This window comes from Danio rerio, chromosome 13 (assembly GCF_049306965.1).
Source record: "Danio rerio strain Tuebingen ecotype United States chromosome 13, GRCz12tu, whole genome shotgun sequence".
NCBI classification, from domain to species: Eukaryota; Metazoa; Chordata; class Actinopteri; order Cypriniformes; family Danionidae; genus Danio; species Danio rerio.
In genome coordinates, this window is record NC_133188.1 from 47,982,501 (window position 1) to 48,006,808 (window position 24,308).

The 24,308-nt window shown below is 34.4% G+C and overlaps 1 protein-coding gene across 3 annotated transcripts in view; it reads right to left on the reverse strand.

Annotated features, from left to right (window-relative positions):
• mdga1 (MAM domain containing glycosylphosphatidylinositol anchor 1) overlaps positions 1 to 24,308 on the reverse strand; it is a 406,307-nt gene that overhangs the window by 165,841 nt on the left and 216,158 nt on the right. For all 3 annotated transcript variants that reach the window (XM_073920291.1, XM_073920290.1, XM_073920292.1), the window contains exon 6: positions 22,398 to 22,530. In XM_073920291.1, the coding sequence (XP_073776392.1) occupies positions 22,398 to 22,530 (133 nt within the window). The remainder of the gene's footprint in view (positions 1 to 22,397; positions 22,531 to 24,308) is intronic.

Genomic DNA, 24,308 nt, shown 5'->3' on the forward strand with positions numbered 1-24,308 from the left:
TTCAGCTGCGGTCTGGGCCTTTCATGCCTTTTAACACCTCCCTAACTTCATTTGTTCAATACATCTTCCAACTGTCATTTAATTTCTTTTCACATAACTAACACATTTTTAAACTAATTAGTTTTGGTTCTGTTATACAAATAGACTACCTGATTATCAACATCTAGTAAAAATTTCAAATCAACACCTTTAGAAAAATGTTTTATGAGGAAAAAATGGTGACGTATTCAATAGGGGTGTCAAAATAATGGTTTCTTCGATGCACCGCGATGCATATACAGACAATTCCATATCAGTATAGTAATAGATCATAACCAGTTATTACAAACTGACATACTTAATCTCATTTGTGATTAATTGCGGTAGCTTACTATGAATTGCGGTAGCTTACTTTGGCAAGGGAGGCAAGTGTGAGTAATTAAACTGCACACACACAACACACACACACACACAATCATAGTGACCCCTTTGACTTGCTGGCGTAAGGTAAGGTTTCTACATTTATCAGAGTCCGCATCACTCATTGGTGGAAAAATGCCAGAACTGTGCTGACCGTTAGATCCAATCTTGACGCCCTTTCCGTTGAGTGCAGGAACACAATGACCAATTAAAGCCGTTTAAGAACTCGTTCGACAACACTTAAAAAGCAAGTGGAAGAATATGTACATTCGTTTATTTGCTATATATGCAAAAAAAAAAAAAAAAAAAAAAAATATATATATATATATATATATATATATATATATATATATATATATATATATTATGTATATATATATATATATATATATATATATATATATATATATATATATATATAATTATTTTTATTTATTTTTTTTTTTTTGAAGTTGAAGTCAGAATTATTACGCCCCCTGAATTATTAGCCCTTGTTTATTTTTTCATTATTTTTCAAGACACTTCTATACAGCTTCAAGTGACATTTAAAGGCATTTAAAGGCAGGTTTGTTCTGTAGACTATCGAAAAAATATAGCTTAAAAGGACTAATAAAATTAACCTTAAAATTACTTTTTAAAAATTAAAAACTGCCCTAATTCTAGCCAAAATAAAACAAATAAGACTTTCTTTAGAAGAAAAAACATTATCAGACACAATGGGAAAATGCTTTTGCTCTATTAAACATCATTTGGGAAATATTTAAAAAAGAAATACAATTCAGAGGGGGGCTAATAATTCTGATTTTAACTGTATATACACCTTAACACAAAAATTATTTTGTTGCGAAGTAAAACATAAATATAATTTGTGTACGGAAAGCATCGTCTATCCACCGTGATACACCGCGGTATCTGTTATGATCACCAGTAGTGTTGCTGTTGCAGGATGCTGGAGAACACTTACATTCAGCTGCACTACAGATCCCATTATACACTTTATTCAGACACCTGGCTCTGATCCCCCTGGTTGCAAACACACACAGCTGTAGCTGTTCGGGACTAATCATATGGACTATAAACACAGAGCAAACACATATCTTTGCTGAGTTTGTTAACTGTACATGAGCAAAGCATTTCAATATACTGTGGGTGTGTGTGTGTGTGTGTGTGTGTGTGTGTGTGTGTGTGTGTGTATATATATATATATATAAATAATGGGTACGGTTACGAAAATCATGCTATTGATTCGTTTTGATAATGTATATATATATATATATATATATATATATATATATATATATATATATATATATATATATATATATATGTGTGTGTGTGTGTGTGTGTGTGTGTGTGTGTGTGTATGTGTATGTGTGTGTGTGTGTGCGTGTGTAATTTGAAGAAAAAAAAAGATTAAAATGACACAAAATGGCTGCACCACCGTGGTCATCAGAATCAGAGAGTTAACGGAGCTCTTTCTCACTAAACTCTTGACCTTCATACAAGCCGACTGTGAGCAGGTCAGGTTTGGGGTTTCTTGTCACCATGGACCTGTAATTTAAAACAGCGTATTGAATCTTCATCACAGACGCAGTCTCCTTCACTCTACCCTCCAAACAGACCAAACTTCTCAAACTTCAGCACAGCATCCAAGGCTTGTTTTTCCTGCTCCCTCCGATTTCATCTCGCCCCCGTCCTGCTCGTCACTTCAGAGTAAAAGAAAATGAAAATCAACAGAAAAACAAATCACTGTTTTGTTCTTTGGGCGGCGAGCGGCATGTACGCAATCCTCGCGCTCCTGCCACGCGGAAAACAAATTCCAATTTGCAGCAGTGTGTTGTTTCTCCACAGGCCAGGACACTGATGGCGTGTTTGTGTATGTGTGTGTGTGTGGTACAGATTTCTGATACTGTCACTCCACACTCACTCGACTCTATTGACTATTTCACAGCTGTCTTTTCTACTGGGCTGTAAGGTTGAAAATTATCAACGGCATTTGTTTTTGTCCCAAACCATGTTTTGCTGAACAAAAGCACCGTCTGCCAGTTGGTCAGTTTGAATATGTCACATCTGGTTTTAATCACATGGTCAAAGAAGGAATAAAATATTTTATAGATATTTTACATTTACAATAATTCATTTTGGAACTATCATTTTAATGGTATTTTTTATCATTTAACAACCTGCTCAGGAGCAGGCTCATTTCATATAAACAGGATTAGATCAGCTCATTTCAAACACAGGTAATACTGATAGTAAGTACTGAATGCTGGTATTTTCTTATAGTAGTAGCCTATAGATTATTTACACTTGGCAAAAAGTAAAATAGTTTTGAAAAGTTTATATCTACATGTTTATAATTTAGAACTAATAACATTTAATAGGCGATGCAGTGGCGCAGTAGGTAGTGCTGTCACCTCACAGCAAAAAGGTCGCTGGTTAGAGCCTCGGCTGGGTCAGTTAGCATTTCTGCGTGGAGTCTGCATGTTCGCCCCACGTTTGCGTGGGTTTCCTGCGGGTGCTTCACTTTCCCCCACAAGTCCAAAGACACATGGTACAGGTAAATTGGGTAAGCTAAATTGTCCATAGTGTATGTGTGTGATTGAGTGTGAATGGATGTTTCACAGTGATGGGTTGGGGCTGGAAGGGCATCTGCTGCGTAAAAAAAAAACATGCTCAATAAGGCGGTTCGTTCCACTGTGGCGACTACAGATTAATAAAGGGACTAAGCTGAAAAGAAAATAAATTAATTAATAATATTTAATATTAAATAATTAATACTATGTATGTTTATATACATATAAGATAATATATATATATATATATATATATATATATATATATATATATATATATATATATATATATATATATATATATATATATATATATATATATATATAAGTAAAACGTTGTAAATATAAGTACAAAATAGGGGTGGTTCTCCCCAAGGGGATCAAAGAGAACATTTATTAATATGGATTTATTTTATACAAATGCGTACTATTTAAAAGTATCGATCCAGCTTTAGTACAATTTCTGTAAGATAATAGACATGCACAATTTTCAACAGTTTTTGTTTGTTTGTTTTTTATAAAGGAATAATAATTTATACAGTCATGTACATGTTTTGACAGCTAAAAATTGCAGATGCCTTTATCGATATCAAAATGCTTTTTTGATGCAAAATTTATTTAAATTCCTTACGCAGATTAAGAAACTTAAATAGGCCTAGGCTACTATAGTAAAGAAAATCCTATCTAAAATGTATAACTAAACAAATAGCTAAATACCCTTAACACATGAAAGTGTAAAGCCAGCAGCCCAAGCAAATGTGGAAAGTTATTGCGTATCATATTTAACAAACCGTTTACTACAAATTTTATGTAATTTTGCTCACATGGACAATTGAACATTAATCAGATGATGTCATTACTCTGCTGTGACGTCAGCCAATCGTTGCATTGCTGATCATGATATCAAGGATCCATAGATCTGTCCTTCACAACACGCGCAGTGATATCAGATCAGTTCATCAAGACATTTTAATCTGATTTGCGAACTTGTTCCAGAAATCAGTTATGAAGATTAAAAGATCCAGGATCTGCCAAATCATCTTAGATCATTTAATCAAGTTACGAAGAATGGACTCCAGGTGTGTGTGTGTGTGTGTGTGTAATCAGGGGAAATCAGAAACTGGTGTGTCTGAGGTGCATGATGGGAATTGTAGTTCATTAAAGTGGCACGTGTAGTTTTCCAGCGATCTGCACAGGCTAGATTGCTGATGATCGTAACAATACCTTTATCAAACGATTTTAATAACGATTAATCTGTGAACTTAATTGAAAAACAACACTGAACTGATGCCTACTCTACAAAACAATGTAGTCACACAATAGCAAGACTTTCTCACATACTATTCTACTCTAAACACGTTTTTTTTTTTTATGTCAAATCTTTTTTTGTCATGTGTGGCAGAAAAATAATGTATTTCTGTCATTTGTGGCAGAAATTGAGAAATTGAGACTAGACAAGAAATGTATTGTTTTCAACTAGATATGTCTAAACTAAGGCCCGCAGGCTAAAGTTGGCCCTTTGTATCTTTTGATTTGGCCCGCCATAGGGAAAATGATTGGAAAGGATTAGGGAATGCCTTTAACAGAAATTCTTATTTCTATTTAAATGAAAGCTTTTGTTTGTTTGTTTGTTTGTTTGTTAGTTAGTTAGTTAGTTAGTTAGTTAGTTAGTTAGTTAGTTTGTTTGTAGAGCTACAATTTAAATTAAATGTTTCAATTAAATGTTGTAAATTAAATTTTTCAATTAATTTTATACTGTCACATGACGAACAAAGCAGAAGACATCAGCGTGCAAATCAAGGCAAAGCCAGGTTCCACATGACTAGAGCATTGAACTCCATTGTTTTATAAATTGATTTTTAATGGTTTTATTGTAATAAGTTCATTAAAATAATATACATTTTAAAAGTATTAGAATGCATTAGTAAACGCGGTTGAAGTAATTTTTTCTATTTATTTATAAATATTATGAAAAAAAAATAGGAAATTACCCATGGCAACTTTACTGTACTACATCTCTTCCTTAATTTCCTCTCGACTTCAAAACAGTGGAATGAGCTTATCCAGCATATGTTTTACGCAGCGGATGCCCTTTCAGCTGCAAACCAGTACTGGGAAACATCCATACACACGCCAACGTAAATGTGGTTCCAAACGCAGGGTTTAATATAAAGATATGGTCAGGCAAGCAACGGTCACAATCACAAGCAAACAGATGTATGTATGCAAATCCAGAGTCGTAGTCGAATGCAAAGGCAGATGGTCAAGTGACAGGCAATAAAACAAAGCGAGGGTCAAATACACGGCAAGAAAGACAGGTCGTAATGTTCACAATACTGTACAACAAGACTCAGCAACTTCTGTGCTGTATAAATAGTCCAGTAATCAGTCCATGAGCAGCTTCAGCTTTGAATGTAATCAAACAGGATCAGGTGTATGTGTGTGGTGCATGACTGGATCTTGTAGTTCTTGAAATGGCGGATTTTTAGTTCGTTAATGATCTGTGTATACACCAGCGATAGTTTCTACAGTCTTTATACAATAATAAAGCTTGAACCACACTGAAAAAAAAAGGATTCATTTGATTTTCTAAATTTTTTATTGGTAAGTGGTTGCAAACAATTAATATGAGCTGAATTTAAACAATTTAGATTGAATATTACGACGTTTGTTTGAATTCAGCTCACATCAATTGTATGCAACCATTTACCTTAAAATATTGAGTAAATCCAATGAATATTTTTTTCAGGGCACTGTAGAAAACCACCTAACAGGAGAAAGCAGAAAAAAAAACGAATCAACAGTGTCTCAAACTCATCACGACAGAGAGAGAAAAGGAGAAACGAGAGAAATAAAGACACGCACAGAGAGAAAGGGGGAACTTCTGGGCTACTTTTAGATTTTCTCTGCAAGCTTTGAACTTGTTTCTTGAGCATGAATTCTTAATGCTGCTAATTTGAACACGAACAAACATGTTTTTTTACATGACTAATTCATAAAGGGTTTCTCTGGGTATTGTAGTCATGTTTTTTTTTTTGTTTTTGTTGTTGTTGTAGTAGAGATTTCTCGTTCATTTTGCCAGTCATGGGCGTATTTTTGTTTCCGCGTTGTATTTTATTCATAGTAGATTACACAAACAATTTATTTTGATGCTAAAGAATGTATTCATCTTTATTTTTGTAGCACTTCTTACAATGTGGATCGTGTCAAAGCATCTTAGAAAGAAACAAGAAAGGAAGCTTTCTGTGTGAATATTTTATATACCTTGTAAGAATGGGCAAAAAACTACTGTATAGAATGAACATATGGTGGCGTAGTGGTTAGCACTGCAGTCTCACAGCACGAAGGTCACTAATTCGAGCCTCAGCTGGGCCAGTCGGCATTTCTGTGTGTAGTTTGCATGTTCTCCCTGTGTTTGTGTGGGTTTCCTCCGGGTGCTCCCGTTTACCTCCCAGTTCAAAAACATGCACTATAGGTGAATTGAATAAACTAAATTGTCCATAGTGCATGTGTGTAAATGAGTGTGTATGGGTGTTTCTAAGTGCTGGGTTACTGTCGGAAGGGCATCCACTGCGTAAAACATATGCTGGATTAGTTGGCGGTTTATTCCCCTGTGGTGATCCCTGATTAATAAAGAGATATGAAGAGAAAATAAATAAATTATTAAATGAATTCAGATGCAAAAACCTACTGTATAAGTGGCCTCTGAAATTTGAATTGAAAATGTTTGAGTTATTTCACTTTAAAGACCATAAAAAGGGCTTATTCTATGTCATAAACATATTATTACTGAGCCTACAGAACCGAGCCTGATAAAAATGCTGATTTTAGAGGATAATTTCAAATGTTTCTTGATCAGAAAATAAGCATATTGCAAGGATTCTGGAAGATTTACAGAACACTGAAGGCTTGAGTAATGATGCTGAAAAACACATGAAAAGAAAGCATTTAAAAAATTACCATTAATTTATGTTAAAATGTATGCTTCCAGTATTAACACAAGTGACAAGTGTAAACTTAGTCATTTAAATGATGTGCAAAAAAATCAACCCCAAGTCATATTCACTTAAAAATAAAAAAATAAATAAACACAATAAATAAATAAAACAAATAAACATAATAAATATACATTAAATAAATAAATAAATAAACATAATAAATAAACATAAATAAATTAATAAAATAAATAAAACAAACATACTAAATAAACATAAATAAATAAATACATAAAACAAATAAACAGTAAATAAATAAACAAATAAATAAATAAGTAAACATATGCACCCACGCACGCACGCACGCGCACACAAAACAAATAAAAAACAAATAAAATAAAATAACAAATAATAAACAAATAAATAATAAATAAACAAATAAAAGAACGCAAGACAGAAAGAAAGAAAGAAACAAACAAACAAAACATATATAAATAAATAAATAAATTAAATAATTAATAAATAAATTAATTAATTAATTAATTAATATTCATGAATTCTTTACAGGGTAAATTCTTTTTTAAAAAATTTACAAAAATCAAACAAACAAACACTCTAAAAATAGTTATTTCAGTCCAAATCTGGGTCAAATATAAAAACCCAACTACTGGGTAAAACTTTTTTTCTTTTTTTTTTTAATACATTTATAGTTAAGTTTGATAATTTTTGACTTCACATTCCACAGACATGTATGTATTTATTTACTGCTTTACTTACTGGGTTAAATGTGGGATAAAATAGCCAAGCCTTTTTATTTTAAGTGTATAGCTTGGACTATGATTTTTCGCTTATAAGAAAAGAAAAAGGGTGGCATGGTGGCTCAGTGGTTAGCATTGTTGCCTCACAGCAAGAAGGTTGCTGGTTTGTGTCTCGGCTGGGTTAGTTGGTATTTCTGTGTGGAGTTTGCATGTTCTCCCCGTGGGTTTCCTCCGGATGCTCCGATTTCCACCACAGCCCAAAGACATGCTGTACAGGTGAATTGGATGAACTAAATTGGCCGTAGTGTGTGAATGTGAGAGTGTATGGGTGTTTTCCAGTACTAGGTTGTGATTAGAAGGGCGTCCGCTGTGTAAAACATATGTCAGAATAGTTGGTGGTTCATTCCTCTGTGGCAACCCCTGATAAATAAGTTTCTGAGCCATAGGAATATAAATAAATGAAAACAGGAAAAAGAAGATACCAAATCAGGATATGTTATGAATTTGCATTGCTCATATACAGATGTTACTACTTCAATGTGTTCCTTATGCCGCCATTCATACCGCGGCGACGGCGGTACTTGATGCGCCAGCAGCTTTTGACCGCTGGGTGGCAGTTTAATCACAGATATTAAGCTTTGCCTTTTCACAACACTAAACAGACTTTTCTGTGTACCTTATGTGATCAGATGTGTTCAATTAAAATATAATTTTGATTTAGTTTTCTTATAGTGATAAACATGATCTTACCAGGGCTTAAAGTATTCCGGCACCATGCCGGATCTCCGGCGTGCGGCCGTGAGAGAAAAAAAAAATAGAGCTTGCACATGCGGTTTAGTTGGGGATGCTCAAAATAACTGATTAAGCAATAACCGAAAGGGTGCGTTTGTAACCGATGAATGGTATCAGTTAAACGATTAAAATATGCTTTATACATTTTTAAAGTTTGGCTGCATACGGGGCATCTGTTTAATGGTTTACTGACTGCCGCCAGTGTTTTATGCTCTGCTTATGCTTGCTCAGCGCGCTTTAAGTTTTGCCGTTGCGCGCTGTGTGCTCGAGTGGAAAAAGCGTGTTACCTCTGTTTCATTGTTCAGTCAAATGAAAGCACTGCAGGCTTTCTGTTGAGGTGACAGCGGGGCTTGGGTTGTCAATGTGAGTACGATAAACTTTTAAAGACTGAGGAGAGACTTGTGGTCGCTGTTTCAAGTTATCCAGAGCTTTATTTATAGATCTTAAATATCACAATATTATTAAAATTACAATTATAACATCGACAGCAACTCGACTCGCGCACACCAGTTAATTCAGTCGTTTTCTAGTGACATACAAAAGAGGCTTATTTTTTTCTTGTCAACCATAAAAGGCAGCGCGGTACGTCGCGCGTTTTTGCAACGTAAAGGCGTGCGCTTTGTGATCGGCCCCTAAATGTACAACAAATATTTGCTAACTCTTGGGATGGTAACACATGCAAACACACGTTTCTACAGACACATTTTGCCAAAGAAGCAAAATGAAAGAAGGATATTTCTCGTCACAGTTTCACACAGTGTTGACAATAACCAGCGCTGATGCAGATCACCTCTGTGCTGTATGGAGCCGCTTCATAAACTTAAAAAAAGCAGGCTGTTGATGATTTAGGGTGGGCTACAACCAACAAACCCCTTTTTTATTTATTTTTTTATTTTTTGAAAATTACAGTTATTAATAGTTCTTATATAATATCAGCTTTTAAAATAGCCTACAATCTACGAATCAAACAAATCCAAAGATTTTCTTGATTTTTGTATAATAATAACTCCGCACCAAACTGAGGCTTTCATTTTATAGCTTAAAACATGTATGCAAATGTATGCAATCTCATATGTAAGGGCTGTGACGGTCACCGTGACGACAATCACTCTAGAACACACATTTTCTGTTTTGTTGCCAAATAGCCTATACATTTATGAACATAACGTTAACTTAGACTTGATACAGCAAGTTCAAGTTCAGCCATGAACCTTGCTGGAAAACTTATATTACATCGCCAATCTGGAAACATTTTGGATTCGTGGCGAACGAGTAAGGCGAATCAATAATTAGGATGAAGCTATTTGTAGGGCTTGTTTAGAAAAATAAGTTTTAAATGGACAAACACGTCGAACCTCCATAGCCATCTGTGGTAATGTCACCCAGCCATGACATGCGGAGGCAGCTCCGGTGTCATCTACTGAACGCAAATGCCCAGCTAGTCAGCCAGGTATGGTAGAGAGGCCTTTTCAAAAATGGGCAAATACAAAAGAGAAACTGATAAATAGTAGACGTTGATGAGAAATGGAGCAGCATATTTGGTAGTTGAGAACGCGCCGATCCACAATGTAGAGCTGGTTTCCGAGAAATGCAGGCGGCGGAGCAAGATACTCTCTTTGCCACGGTTGCGAAAAAGTATCTGTATGGGCTACAGGCACACAGTCTCAGTGCTGCTGGAAACATTGTAATCTCAAATAAGTCTCCGCTTAAACCGAACAAAGTCAACATGTTAGTTTTTCTGGCAAATAATTTAAAATATGAATAGAAAAAAGGCAGAGAGACGCAGTTTTTTTTTTCCCAACATCTGACTTATGTTGTTACAATACTTTTTTGTTCTTCGTTACTATTTATATTATTATTGATTAGTATTTGAGAAGTTTCTAAAATGTAACGTTTACTGTTTCAAGCAGTTAAAGTTATTTAATATTTAACTAGCCTAGGCTGTATTGTGTTGTTTTATCAACGAAAGTTAAAAAACAAACATGTTCGTTTGTATTTAGCATAATACTTTGGTCTTTTTTTATTTCTTAATTTTACATGAAATGTAAATTAACTTAGGTAGGCTACTTGGGTACAGGGGCGTAATTTGTTGGTAGTATACCGAGGAATGTTTAGACAGTAAATATTGTTATCATTATTTTAAAAAATTATAAATAAATAAATTAAATAAAAAAATAAATAAAACACCTTACGGAAAGGATGCAATGAAGGAAAAGCATGCTCTTAATCATTCTTCATAATCTGATTCGTACCCTATACATGCAATAAACTTATATTGCGCCAACAAGAACAAGCTCTAAAAGGTAAAGTCTAAAGCAAGAGGAGTTATTGATATGATATTAATGTTAGTTGTTAATATTAATGATCGTAAACACGACCTGCGTTGTATAATAAACGGCGTCATTGTGTCCTGTCTGCGATTTTTTTTTTCTCGTTGAACAGAAAATTCATGTTGTCACCATCTTCCCAGCCAGGTTTTCATCCACAGTTTCCGCTTTTGTTTCTTCTCAAACAATAAAGTTTCGCTATAGCAGGCCCGGCGGCAGGATATCATAACTGAGGGCGCAAGGGCGCAATCCCATTGCACTTGACGACTGACTTTGGTCCTTTCTTGTTCCTTTTATTTAGGCTATTTATTAATTCATTACTTTGCATTACCGATATAGTCCTATTTTTTATAGTAATAATAATATGCAGTTTTGCTATTACCGATTTTATTAATGAAGGCAACGATACCGTTTACATTAATGCAGAAAGATAATGTTAAGCACCAAACAAGTGGTTTAAATTATGTTAGTCTCTTTATTTCTTTCCGTTTTATTTTAAACATTATAAATGTGTAAAGTTTTAGGTAAAGACGTCAAAATACGCCCACACATGCAAGCTAAACTAGATCATCTGAGTCATCACGCTTTATTACTCAACCAAAATCAGCGAGGAAAAAATAAATGTTTTAAATTAAATTATATTTAAATGTTACATTAAATAAAAAAATAAATTTAAATGTTAAATGCCATTTAAAAATAGTTTCTAAAATTAATGTGTTACTTAGTTACATTTTTAGGCATTAGTGTAGCCAAACAGAAAGCCATGTCTACCTATATTATTCAGCCTGCAGCGCAAGAGGTGGATCCGCGGTAAATCCACACGCACTAAATAGCCTACCTTTTTCTTTTACAACACTGTAAACATAACTTCGCAGGTCGATCATCTTTAAACGCAAAAGACATTTTTAAGTGTCCTAAATTGACTGCTGCTGTAGAAGGGGATGTTTTTTTTACATAACTGTAAACGTGCGCTTTAGCTATGCCAAAATGAAAGCAAATATTTTGTTCTGCGTTTTGTCAATTGTATAGCTTAATAATAATAATTAAAATAATACTAATAATAATAATAATAATAATAATGGATATAATAAATTATAATATTATTTATAGTATAGACATTTTTACTAGGCTACTTTAATATTAATCCCTAACTCAAAAACTAATGTGAAAATGAATGGCAGCTGTGCTAAAATTAATGTAACGGGAAATTTCTTCTGCGTTTTTCCCCTTTATAGCTCAATAGTTTTATTCGAAGAATTAGTTAAGCAAAACATGAAATAAATTAAACTGCGTGTCTTTGTGATATCCACTAGTCCAGTTTTCTCCAGTGTGAGTTTAGAGTGCGCCTCCACCACATGCGCATTTATGCCTGCACCAGATCAAAGCAGGTATAGTCCAGCACAGAGCGCGTTGTGCGTTCAACTAACAATACCCGCTCCACTGTCTCCAACACACAAATACTCGAACTCCTTATTTGTGGACTTACTTTTGATAATAGGCTACTATCATTACCTTTATCATGATTCTATTTTTATTTTTATTATTCAATTTTTTTATTTTATTTTCTTTATTATATGTTATATCCATAATTGTTTGCACTACTGCCCTTTTTGCACTGTCTTTGTACGCAGTGACGCTGCACTGCTTTGGCAATACGAATGTACAGTTATTTGTCATGCCAATAAAGCACCTCAAATGTGAAAATAGCCTAGGCAACAAATAACAAATCGGAGTCTAATAATAACAAATGCCATTTTCATTTTCATACACGTGTGGGTTTTGACAATATGTGTTTAATTAAGCTATAAAGATTAGCCTATCAGATGAAATGCATAGTGAAATATGAAATAAATGTCAATTTTGCTGAATAATTAATCTATATCTTTAATATTTTTAAAATCATCTCGCTTCGGCCCAGAGAAAGAGGCGCGCGGCACCAGCGGACCTGTGCTTTCCCAAACAAAGCCCTACAGTAACTTGCGCTGAATATGCATAGTTTGGGGGGGGAGGATATAGTAGTGAGTGTTTCCCAAAACCCCTATAGTTTCTCTGTCGCAGATCCATCATTTGAATCACGTCACTATTAACCCTGCTTTTATTTATTAAATGCTTCCCAACGCCGCATTTCTGTTGAGCGAAAAAAAGCTGCTGAAAATAAATAAAGTTATGCCAATGCCATTTTAATAGTTTCATGATAGTAGTAGCTGGTGTGCTTCATCTGCGTGATTCTGATTTGACATTCTTCCGCTAAACTTGCGCTGTCTTGGTGTAAATGGGCTATGAACAGTTGCTATTGAGGCTAAGGTGTAAATACGCTATAGTTCTCTCTGCAACTTTCAGGTTTGAGGTGGGGGAAGTGGCAGAGGCAATTCAAATGAACCATCTCTAAAAATAAAAAATGCCACGTACGCGGCATCTGTGTAAAGATCATTACTTTATTTTATTATTATTATTATTATTATTATTATTATTATTATTATTATTATTAATTCATTCTTTCATTCATTTTCTTTTCGGCTTAGTCCCTTTATAAGTCTGTAATTGCCACAGCGAAATGAACCGTCAACTTATCCAGCATATGTTTTACGTAGAGGATGCCAGGAGGGCCAGCTGGGGCTTTGGGGGGCGAAGTGAAAGGAGAGGCGGACTTTGCCCCAAGTCTGGGAAAGATGGCTTGCCGTCATTACACTAGTTTTCCGAAGGCACACGAGTTACATGCGCACATGAACAAATAAATTAATAAATAAGGGAAAGAAAACATCTAGCCTTATGGGTTGACAGGTCTTTTTGATTATAATCACCGTTATGTTTCCGTTTTAAATGTAAGGCTGTTGCATAAAATAATACAATTTTAATTTATAAGTGACTTTGCTGCGTCCCCCTGGATGTTTCAATAACGCATAATAATCTTTACACCATATTAAAGACACAGCAGACTAAAGGTTTTCGAGAGTTTTTGTCAAGTTTAAACGGTGTGTTTGTGCGTGTTTATATGCCTGCATATGTGTGTGTGAGAGATTGAGCAAATGAGCGCTCCCTTCACAGCTCTGGTAAGCTGCGAGCAGCTTCTTTCTTTTTGTTATTTATTTTGCAGATAATACACAATATGAATAAAACAGAAAGACATAAAACTTTACGTGTACCCTTTTGTAGACTTAAAACAAGTGTCATATCTTTATAAAATAGCCTAAGCCATATTGAAATATAATTTAAAGAATTACAAATATCGGATATAATAAAAATCGCATTAAATAAATAAACCAATATAAAACAAGCAAAAGCAACAAGGTAGGCCTTTATAGCCTACATAAATGAAACCTTTAAAGCCATATTAAACAAAGCCATTTTACAAAGGCTTTGTTAAAAAAAAGATTTTATATATTCTCTAAAAACAGTAAACACCAGAGAAGGTTTAAAATATTATTTATTTATTTATTATTTATTTAGGATACGATGATAATAATCAAATCATGCAAACAGAGCATTTTTGGGGTAAGTGAACGCATGAACTGCGACCTTTTTTCAGTTAACCAAATGTGCAGTGCCACTTTAAAAACGGATCAGGGGAAACTACAAAAATAAGTGTGTTCTGTGTCCCCAAACAAGCATTGATGTTTTTATATGACGCGCTAAAATTGAAAAATGAAATTTACATGAAGAGCTTTATTAGTGAAAAGCTGCTGAGCGCAACGCAATATATGCTGTTTTATTACTCGCTCTGTGCTTAAATAGTCTACTTAACACTTTCCTTAAGATCACAGATACAATATGCAACATCTAATTCCGGGGACGTTCTGGGGGCAGGGTTTGCGTGTCATGCTGCAAGCTACTAGCCCGAAAGTGAAAACGCGACATGATTTCAGCCTCACTGATGCCCATTAACACCTAACAGACAAGCTTTTGGTTATGAATAGGGGGAAGGGGTCTCCACTCTTTAAGTGTTTTTCATAAACATGAATACACAAAATCCAAAAATAGGACGGATGGCTTAAAAAAACCTATGCGTTTAAAAACGAAACCGCATTAAATATGGGGCCTTATGAAAATGAATGTTTCTATGCACAACAACTGAACTTAATGTGTTATTTAAAATATCTATATTACGCTCCAAGCATTCGCCAAAACGAATATATTTTTACGTAAAACCACAGAACATAGCTGAATAGAGTGTTGCCTGCTTTAGACGATAGGTTATTAATTATATTATAAATGGTTATGTTCTGGGCTGCGTTTCCCAAAAGCATCGTAAGCCTAAGAAGTTCGTAGAAATGATCGTACGACTGATCTTAATATTACGGTCTGTTTCCCAAAAGCATCGTAACTTAAGTAGCACTTGAAAATCTTAGTGGATCTACGAGTGCTCTGGAGTAATCGTAAAGCCTTAAGTGCATCGTAAGGAGACAGAGTTATGAGGGCACCTGCTGGACAACCGGCAAATTGCACCTACAATTTACTTCTCTTCAAAGTCATTATTCATTTTATTTGTACGTATATCTCTATTCATTTATATTTTTGTCCTATTAGCAAATGCACATCAGGTGGGGATAATTAGGCTAAACTTTTCAAAAATAAATGTAAGAGCTTATTTATTTATTTACTTATTTATTTATTTTGATGTGAGATAAGCAATTTTTGATAAAGAAATTGATAAATAATTCTACTTAATTAAGGTTTCATATAAATATCGAAAATGATGCTGATGTCATTTCCGGCAAGGACTGTTAGAATTAGTTTTATGCGAGATTGGAGCAAGACAGTGTTTTTACAGTACGACATTTCCAGTTAATTTATGTTTTTAAACTGGCTCAAAAATATTTTTTTTTATGTTATTCGAGTTGAATATACATTCACACAAGTAGAAGAACAATTATATGGATTGCTATATGTGCAACAATAACGAGCCATTCTATAGCGTGACATTTCAGCACTTAACAAACGGATAGCGACTCCTAAGTTGCACTTAAAGCTGGGCTACGTGCAATTGTGTTAAGTGCATTTTTGGGAAACGCACGTGAAACAATAACGAACGTTCGCAAAATGACTCGTAGAAAACGCTCTTAAGTGCTAAGATCAATCGTTATCGGGAAACGCAGCCCAGGTCAGTGAAATAATACCTTTAATAAATAAAATGGTGGGCCAGTGATTCCCTCGCTGTCATCAGTGCATGAGTTAATGAGCTTAGGAGAATTCTGCTTTGCATTTTTCTATGCATTACTAACATCACTAAACCAGACATTTGTTTTATAAGTTAACCAAATATTCGCGCAGATTCAGCAGTTTTTTTCTGACGCGTTTGCCATTCATGCCAGTCAGTGAAAAAAGAAGTAACTGTGGCCCTGTTTGCAGGTATTAAGATTCGTTTTTATCAATCTGATGCAACTTTTATTATTTACAGGACGTAAAAATGCAATTAAAAGTTTCAAATCAATTCAATTCAATTCAACTCAATTTATAAAAAGACTAGCCTATTTTATGCATTAAATAATGAAATATAACTAATTTCCTTTATTTCTGATCAGACCATGCATTTTAGACTATTTTACAATTGTAATATGTGCATATGCTTTTTTTAAAATAACATTCGTCTAACAAATATTTTAGCACATCGAAAGTAATTAAATGACCTGTTTTTGATTAAAAACCTTTATGCAAAAGGATCAGAAATTGATCGCGCACGCGTAGGAAAATGCAGTTATGTGACACATGACATGCATGGCTCCTATGCCGCGTTTTTAGGATAAATTGGCATATAGGTGCTGCTTTGAATAGAATAAAACTATTTAAAAACACATTAAAAACTTCACAAAGCGTATCTTATGGAAAAACACCAATTGCCGGGCTCTGCTTTCGGTTTTAAAAGAATCAAGCAGCTTTAAAAAAATATAATTTGCTGAAGAGAAATGACAGGAAAAAAAGATTAAACATATCGGGACTGTTAAAAGAACATTTCTCTTTAATATATTCTTTCGACTCCGAAACATCAGCTAAGATTATGAATTACGGAGTGTCTCTATTGCCTGCTTCAGCAGTGCGTGCTGGTTATGAACGAGGAGGCGGAGAGAATGCGCTGTTTAGTTTCGGCTTGATATATTTAAATAAAAACTAACACAGAACTGCTTTTAACGCTCAAAAAGTTAAACTAAAATGCACAACTCTTGTTGGTTGCACCCGCGGGATGCACAATAAACCTATCGCGCCATTATTTTAATTCTATATTCGTGAAGAATGAGCCATGAGATTGAGATTTTTAAAGGGGCTCTCCAGCGGCGAAGTTCCTGGCAGAGTAGCGGGTGAAAAAATGTGCATGCAGAAATTGAACAAGAGGAATAACATTTTAAATTATATAACAACCATTGTATTCTTTCTAATCCCCGCCCAGTTTTTATACAAGTTGTGTTCTTCAATATTTGTGGCTGGGAAGTTTATTAAGAATATATTTATAATTATATATTATTAAATAATTACATATATATATATATATAGAGAGAGAGAGAGAGAGAGAGAGAGAGAGAGAGAGAGAGAGAGAGCCATTACAAGTTAAACAACAACAACAAAAAACAACAATTTTACTTTAAAGAAAAACAGATGTTTTGAGAAAAAAAAACTGAACAAAACTGAAACCAAATTATTAAAACTAAACTTGCGGGACTTTATTTATGTCCTGTGGCAAAATTATTTTTATTATACTTTAAGTTATCTGCTTGAAGTAGGCTAGGTCACATTTATCAATGGTAAGTTTTAGTCTAAGTTTACATCAATAACAATGTGCATTGTCCTTTACCATACAAAAAAGGAAGAAAAAACATTATTATACACCATAGTAGCCGCAAATCTTTTTAAATGCATTAAAAAAGCAAGCACATATCTTAGCCTTACCTTGAGTTTGTTCACATTCTGCCAGTATTAACATACATGCTGTATTTTATTACAGTTCATTTTGATGAATTAGGTCTAACTGACAGCTTTTTCTTCTTTTTTCGCGGTTATGCGGCATTATATTTCACACGCATATGCAAGGTGACTGAAATTGAAATTAAAATACCAAACATACTGAGCCATTAATTAAAAAACAAAACAACAGTTATAGCTTCTTTAAAGGAGAACATTGACGTTTTGAAAAAAAAAAAAAAACTGAACTGAAACTAAATTATTAAAGATAAACCTGCCAGACTTAATTTATGTTATGTCCTGCGGCAAAATTTGTTTTATTACACTTTCAGTGATCTCCTTAAGGTAGGTCAATTTATTTATTTATTTATTTATTTGCTTTTGATGAAGCAGCATTCAACTTAAGCTCTTTAGACCATGCCCCTGACCGTTTCTCAGTGTTTCGCCGCAATATCTTTAAATAAATAATTTATTTAGGCCTAATTTCATTATTAATTAGTTTTCATTATTCGTTTATTATTATGTACAATTGTTGAGACATAAAATAAGATAGTAAAATATAATCAACAACGAAAATTAAAACAAAAACAGAAATAAAAAAATAAATGAAAATGTCTTGTCTTAGTCCTATCAAAATAGCAAACACTGAACATCTCTCTATATTTAGGCTAAAAGACTGCTTTATTTATTTATTTAAGACTACTTATTTGTACTGAATGTTTGTGCTTTCATGTTAGTTGTCTTTTATTTCTTCAATTCTATTTTCCAAAACTAGTCCTCTTTGCACTTAAAAAGTTTACAATAAAGTGTGTTAACAAATTTTAAATGATTAATGAAGGAATTATAATGCTTTGACTTATTGTTTAATCTCATTTACAAGCACAGTAGCATATTTAAAGCTGCTGTAAAGGCTATTTCTGTCCGTTCGCATCCCGTCCCTTTGCGCCCCCTGGCGGCTCATTCACAAGCTGCTGTCATATACTAAAAACAGAGCGGCCGTTATTTCAAACGGCGGCGGTATAAGACGCGGCGGTAATAGTCACTTTGAACTCTCACCTACTGTAAGCACCACAGCTCAATGTGCATTAACCACAACACACCACTGACGCATCTATTCCAACAAACAAACCCAGGGTTTCGAGAAGAATCTCAATACGGGACGGCACAATGATAGCGACGTCTGCCTTGAGAACAGAGACAGACCTGAGACGCACAGCAGTGCAGAGACCAATGTGATCAAAGACACACACACGAGAATGTTCAGAGCCGCTGACAGACAGACAAGCAGAGAACAGCGCTCAGAAAACTGCAGATTTAATCAAAGAGAGCTGAATTAAACCTGACAGGTCAACATATAACCAGGGGAAAAGAAACGTTTGAGGAGAAACATAATATAAGAGGAGCTGAAGGAGAAAAGAATCTGTTAAGCTACAGTATAACAGCAACAAGAAACTCCCTTCGCAATTCATTTTAACACTGCGATATAACGAGCAAAATAAAATTAGGGAAGAACTTTGACAAAAAGTTCACAAAATCAAAAGGAATGAATATTTAGATTTTTTGAATCTGAATATTTATGTGCAAAAACTTACAGCATACACTCAAAACATTACTTTTGCTGCTCGTTCAAACTACTTCTTTAATATGAGCTGAACCAACATTTTGTTTGGGACAGTTTAATTATTTTATTTTCAATCCACTTAAATTTGTAAATACAATTACTGTAAGTTAACTTAATTGATTTGTGTTGGGACAACATAAAAGAAATGTGTGGAGCCCTGCATTTTTACAGTGTAGGGCTGCACGATACACTGCAAAAAGCAGTTAATTAACTTTACTTTAAAAAGAGAGTATCTTGTTGCCTTATTATTATTATAAAAGTTAAATAAAAAAGTTTAGTTAAGTGTTTGCGGAGTGTAATCGACTTGTTACTTTTTAGGCAACGGGTTTACTCACTTTTTTAAAGTAAAGTAACTAATTGCTTTTTACAGTGCACTTGAAAAATATACCATGTTGTTGTTGACACCATCGTCTGAGCTTTTTCAGTGGCATAATAATCTTAATGTATGTAATTTTGATTTTCAAGGAAAATTATAACAATTTCTCAAAAAATATCTCCCTCATTATACTGCTATTAAGCATAACAGAAACAAATTTGATAATCTGAACTTACCTAAAAGAGAAAAAGTTTAGTCACATTAATTTTTTTTTTTTAATGGTTTTGTGCCTTTTTATACAGTGTATGTAAACTTCTGGTGTCAACTGTATAGCAAGGCTTCATGAAACCCTGAAACAGTCGAAGCAAATGTGTCAAAGCTTCGAAACGTTTTGAAACTCCACTCTACGTTGACACCTAGTGGTCATTTTTTAATGTATTGCACTGAAACAGTTTCAGCAAAGAACAGTTGAGCAAATTGAGGTATTAAACCCCACTTTGCAGGCCTCAACATTCAATTGATTAGGTGGAGTGGTTAGGATTTTTGACTACCATGCTGGGATAGTGGGTTCGATTCCAGGTTGATACAGCTATTTTATACCAGTTGGTAATGCTTTGTTCTTGTATGGTTTTGTTTCAACATTGGTCTGACATACGAATAAACACTGTGAAAAATTTGTCTTGTTTTGGTCATGAAACAGGGTTGTTGCTAGATCAGACACATTTGTGGCGAGAAGTTCACAAGAATTATTTCTATTATTCATTAAATTTCCCATTTATTGTATTTTATTAACATCTACCCAAACCCTAAACCCAACCATCAGAGTACTGTAAAAATATTATTTATTGTTTTACAGTGTTACAAAAATTAGACAACACCATAAAACAGAAACATGATTAAAACACATAAAACCATGATTTTGAAGTATTTGTACAAGTCGGGATTCGAACCCAAAAGTCGTTTGATGCAAAGTAACAGCGTGCACACGCACAGTCCACTAGGCCAAACTATACAGAAGATTCATTTGACCCTGGTAGTCAAATGCAGATTCGCCAGGTCTCGAAACGCTTCTGAACTGATCAATGCTTTGAATCGCTTTAGTCAAGTGACCAGGGGCCTCATGTACAAAAACTTGCGTGGAAATCATACTAAAACATTGCGTACGCACAAAGCTGTAAATGTGCGTACGTAGAAAAAAATTCAGATGTTTAAAACACTGCGTATGCCGAATCTCACGCATATTTTTTTGTACATCTGAATGAACGTGAAACTGAGCGCAACATGCACGAGCGCAAAACTCCTCCCTGCCTCCTCCCCCGTATGAATATGCTAATGACTATGCTAATGGCAAAACTCAACGAAAAAGCAATGACAAAATCAAGCAAAAAGAGAAACTTTGAACAAAATGTGAATTGTAGGTGCTGCTTTCAGAGGTAGACCGGAGAAAAGCGGTGTTATTTGCAAGTTTGTCCTCCGGAATTAACAACAAAAGAAAAAAATAGAGTGGGAGAGTTAAGCTGATGCGGTTAACACAGTTGGGTCTGAACATCGCACTGAGTTAATCAAAAAAAGAAATAGTGAGATTTATAGGTGAAAAATGTTGCAGTTCTACTAATAGTCTCAGTGGCGCAGCTCGTAAGACGCATAGCAACTTGTTTTGACACGTTCGAGCATGAACTCGGTTCGAATCCAGCGTCTGATGAACTCTTTCTTCTTTTTTCCCCCACTACATATAAGATTTTGCCAACTATTTATCACGAGAAAGACAAGTAGGAATCATTAATAAGTTTGTGCATCATATTTTATTTGCACATTTATTGAATGGAAATGTTTCTGATTCACGCATGCAAATTCATCTTCAGATAGTGTCTTAATAGCAATGTGTGTGCAGTAGATAGCTCAGATTACATTGGGAAAACTGGCGACCGCTGCAAATTGTGCTTTAATGTTTGGCTGGTCAACTGTATGTTGTGGAAACCTTATATACCTGCTAGATGAACCCGTCTCATACAGCTGCCATTGCAAGTCTCAGACACTTTGTAGAGAGGAATTTAACACAACTGCCTCTAGGAGTCGCCAATGGAAATAAAACAGACACGCACAAAAAAAATGTGCGTACGCCAGCCAAAAAGCTGGCGTGGAGCTGCGCACATTCCCACGTTAAGTTCATCGTTAGTAAATCCAAACGTGAGCAATTTTGAGCATGAAATTTGGCGTACGCAAAGTTTTTGTGTTGATACATGAGGCCTCTGGTGTTTTTAAAACACTTTAGTCATGTGACTTGGGTGTTTTGGATCATGCTTCAGTGCAGTGTTTCGAAACACTTGCGCTTCAGGATCTGGACACTGTGTCAAAACGTCAGTTTCACTTCAGCCATCCCTAACTGTATATGTGCTGTGTATTTGTTTGTGATGAGACCATGTTCCACAGAGTGGATAATAACTTAAGTGGTAGCACTTTTGAATAATGGTCCATTAGTTAATATTAGTTAATGCATTTATTATTATAAACTAAGCATAAATAATCATGTGAAGCATTTTGAATCATAGTTCAACATTTACTAAGGCATTATTGACACCCACAGTTGTGCTTGTTAGTATTAACTAATGCACTGTGAGTTAACATGAACTAACATTATTTAACTTAATAATAACACAGGTGAATAATACTATAATAAATGTATTGCTAATTGTTTGTTCATGTTAGTAAATAAATTACTTTATGAGTCGTTATTTAAAAGTGTTACCAATTACGCAAAGTATGTTATTAATGGCTGAAAACTCACTGGTGGTGTTGGTGAGCCGAAAGGTGACGGAGCTGTCTGGAATACCACACACGTTGCGTACGGACACTAGACAAGTGTAATCAGAAAAATCCTTGGGCCGGAGATTCTTTAGTTTCAGCACCTTCGTCTCCCCCTGAAAACATACACATAGTAAACATACAGTTGAAACCAGAAGTTTACATACACTCTTAAAAAGAAACATAAGCATTTTTAAAGGTAAATCATACGAAATGTTTACTATTTTAGGTCTGTTAGGATTACCTAAATGATTTACATTTACTAAATGACAGAATAATGAGAGATTTTTTTTTTGTAATTTTTTTTATTATTTAGACAGTCAAAAGTTTACAGACATTTCCTTGTTATTTTTTTAGCTTTGCTTATAAACTGTATAACTTTGGTCAAATGTTTCGGGTATCCTTCCACAAGCTTTTTGCCCATTCCTCCAGACAGAATTGGTGTAACTGAGTCAGATTTGTTGACTGTCTTTGCTCGCACAAGCTTTTTCAACTCTGCCCACACATTTTCTATAGGATTATGATCAGGGCTTTGTGATGGCCACTCCAAAACCTTCACTCTGCTGTCCTTAAAGCACATTTTAACTAATTTGGCAGTATGCTTAGGGTCATGGTCTGTTTGGAAGACCCATTTGTGGCCAAGATTTAATTTCCTGGCTGATATCTTGAGAGTTGCTTCACTATTTTTACATAATGTTCTTTCTTCATGATGCCATCTACTGTATGCTGTGAAGTGGACCGGTCCCTCCTGCAGCAAAACAGCCCCACAACATTATACTGCCACCCCCATACTTCACAGTTGGGATGGTGTTCCTAGTCTTGTAAGCTTTCCCCTTTGTCCTCCAAATGTAACACTGGTCATTATGGCCAAACAGTTCAATCTTAGTTCCATCAGCGCACAGGAAATGTCTCCAAAAATTAGTCTTTTTCCCAGTGTAATTTAGCAAATTGTAATTTGGCTTTTTTGTTGATTCAGGCTTGTTGATTTTCCCATGTTGTCACACAAGGAAGCAGTGTGTTTGAGCTTTTCTTTAAATACTATTCTACAGTTGTGCCTCACATTAACTCAAATGTTGTCAATTAGCCAATCAGAAACTTCCAAAACCTTGACACCATCATCTGAGCTTTTTCAGAGGCATAATGATCTTATTGTATGTAAACTTGACTTTCAAGAAAAGTTATAACAATTTCTAAAAAAAAAAAAATGATAAAAAAAAATAATAATATATATATATATATATATATATATATATATATATATATATATATATATATATATATATATATATATATATATATATATATATATATATATATCATTATTCTGCTATTAAGCATAACAGAAACAAATTTGATAATCCTAACTAATATAAAAGAGAAAAAAGTTTAGTCACATTAACATTTGACTTTTTTTTAAATGGTTATGTGCCTTTTTATTCAGTGTATGTAAACTTCTGGTTTCAACTGTTTATCACACTAAAGACATGTCTTCTGTTTGACAGAGCAGGCATTTAAACATAATGAAAACCACATGACATTTGCCAATCATCCTCCAATTATCTGTTAAAGCATCGCAATTTTAGGAGAGTCAGTCCACACACACGCACGCACACACACAAGACAATAATTTTGGCAGTTCCTCTTTATTTCAACACTCCTAAAACTTTCCAATGCAATGTGTGTGTGTGTGGCTAAATAATGTGGCTATAGTTGGTATCCTGTTAATCCTGTCAGTAATAATTAATTTGGACACAAATGGGCCACAAAAGGTTTCCTGGGAACATCACTTATATTTCAGTGCGATGTCGGAGGCTTTGTGTGCGTGATAAAGAGAGAATAAAATCCGGATTTATAAATTTCTCTAATTCTTTTGACTGAGTCCATCAGGCAAATG